Genomic DNA, 2,033 nt, shown 5'->3' with positions numbered 1-2,033 from the left:
GAAGAAAATCGCCTGCTTGCAGCAGAAAATAAGACTGTTGAAGGAACAACATGGACAAGTGGCAGAAGAGATTGGAGAACTGGAAAAAGTATTGCGCGATGCTGATATTGATGAATATAGGGGTATGATGTTTAAGAAGTTGATTGAGAGAGAACCTGTGACTCAGAAAAGCAGACTGCAGGTATGTTGTAGCAGCTTTAGACCAGCCACTCACTATCAGGTAGACCTGACAGGCACACCTGATCAGGTCCGCTTGATACCTGATGAGCACACACTAGTGGGGCAGCCCCACTATTCTCCATGCTAATTCACATACCAAAAGAGTTTTTTACCCTCTATCAACTAGCTAGTAACAACAAGCTATTCTAATAGCCAGATTATTTATGAAACCAAGGAAAAAAATGTGAATTGGCAAAATTAGCATTTGACACTTTTTCGAGTTTTTCTTTCTGTGAAAAAAAGTCTCAAGAATTGGAACTGAAATACCTAATCAACAAAAATCACCTTGAAAAAAAAAAATCCTAATAGTAAAAACAATGATAAACAGCATTGACCTGATCAAATGGGTAGAAAAAGACCTCCTCGCCAAATTCACAGCAAGAAACAGGAAGAAGCCCAAACCCAGCAAATGCGGACCAAGCTGGGAGAAAAAACAGCAAACCTTGCATGAAAACCAGAAGAAAATCGCCTGCTTGCAGCAGAAAATAAGACTGTTGAAGGAACAACATGGACAAGTGGCAGAAGAGATTGGAGATCTGGAAAAAGTATTGCGCGATGCTGATATTGATGCATATAGGGGTATGATGTTTAAGAAGTTGATTGAGAGAGAACCTGTGACTCAGAAAAGCAGACTGGAGGTATGTTGTAGCAGCTTTAGGCCAGCCACTCACTATCAGGTAGACCTGACAGGCACACCTGATCAGGTCCGCCTGATACCTGATGAGCACACACACTAGTGGGTAGTGGGGCAGCCCCACTATTCTCCAAGCTAACTAGAGGTGTATTTTATTATGTGAAACAAAACTGGATCAAATATGGCTGAACCAATGAGATTGTGAGATTTTGCTGTGTTTATGTCCAAAGTGGAATCTCATTGGTTCAGCCATATTTTATTTCACATAATAAATTACAACTCAGGCTGTCCCATAATGTTTTCTTTTCACAGGAAGCGATTGACTATATTAAGAAGTTGATTGAGAGAGAACCTGTGACTCAGAAAAGCAGACTGGAGGTATGTTGTAGCAGCTTTAGGCCAGCCACTCACTATCAATCAGGTAGACCTGACAGGCAAACCTGATCAGGTCCGCCTGATACCTGATGAGCACACACACTAGTGGGGCAGCCCCACTATTCTCCAAGCTAACTAGAGCTAGAGGTGTATTTTATTATGCGAAACAAAACTGGATCAAACATGGCTGAACCAATGAGATTGTGAGATTTTGCTGTGTTTACGTCCAAAGCTTCACATGCTTCATAGTCGAAAAAGCACTTTCGCACATGTATGATGTAATCTTAATGCCTCGTTTATATTCAGCCCTCTCTCCTGCTATACTCGTCCTGCCGTATTTACTTCTCTCTTTACTGCTTGAGAAGTGAAGGCAGAAGTTGTGTGTTTATATATTCAGCTCACTTCCCTTCCTAAACTACTTCTCCAAGCTGCCCTGGTCACGTAAAACTTTTAAAATCGTACAAAACACACAACGCAAATGATTCGAAGCTGAATATGTAAACGTCTTCCTGCCCCTTCACTTCTCCTCGTCATGCCGGTCCTTTGACTCGTGCACAAAAAACCGACAATAAGGGGAGCACAGGGCAGGAGCAGTGGCAGTAGAAGTGGCGAGGCGAGTGAGGTGTTTACATTCTTGTCATGCCCAATTCCCTGCCCACTTTCCTGCTCATTGCCACAGAAGTGAGCTGAATGTAAATGAGGCATTAGAGTGGGCTTTTTGTGTATGGAGTTAAGCTGAAGAGGACTTTCCGATAGTGTCCCATAATGAGAAAGATAACAGATAACCAATAGCCTATTGCCTCAT

The 2,033-nt window shown here is 42.3% G+C and overlaps 1 protein-coding gene across 1 annotated transcript; it reads left to right on the top strand.

The window, feature by feature from the left end:
* Positions 1-383: 383 nt before the first annotated feature.
* On the top strand, positions 384-1,231 carry LOC103522056 (the record flags this gene model as incomplete). Its single annotated transcript, XM_008487164.3, has 2 exons — positions 384-857; positions 1,166-1,231. Coding segments are annotated over exons 1-2 (387 nt in total), but the record flags the coding sequence as incomplete, so codon positions are not given.
* Between the last annotated feature and the right edge of the window lie 802 nt (positions 1,232-2,033).

The sequence above is a fragment of the Diaphorina citri genome, unplaced genomic scaffold (genome assembly GCF_000475195.1).
Source record: "Diaphorina citri unplaced genomic scaffold, Diaci psyllid genome assembly version 1.1 scaffold6683, whole genome shotgun sequence".
NCBI lineage: Eukaryota > Metazoa > Arthropoda > Insecta > Hemiptera > Psyllidae > Diaphorina > Diaphorina citri.
The sequence above is the reverse complement of the archived record's forward strand: the minus strand, read 5'-3'. Positions and strand labels throughout refer to the sequence as shown.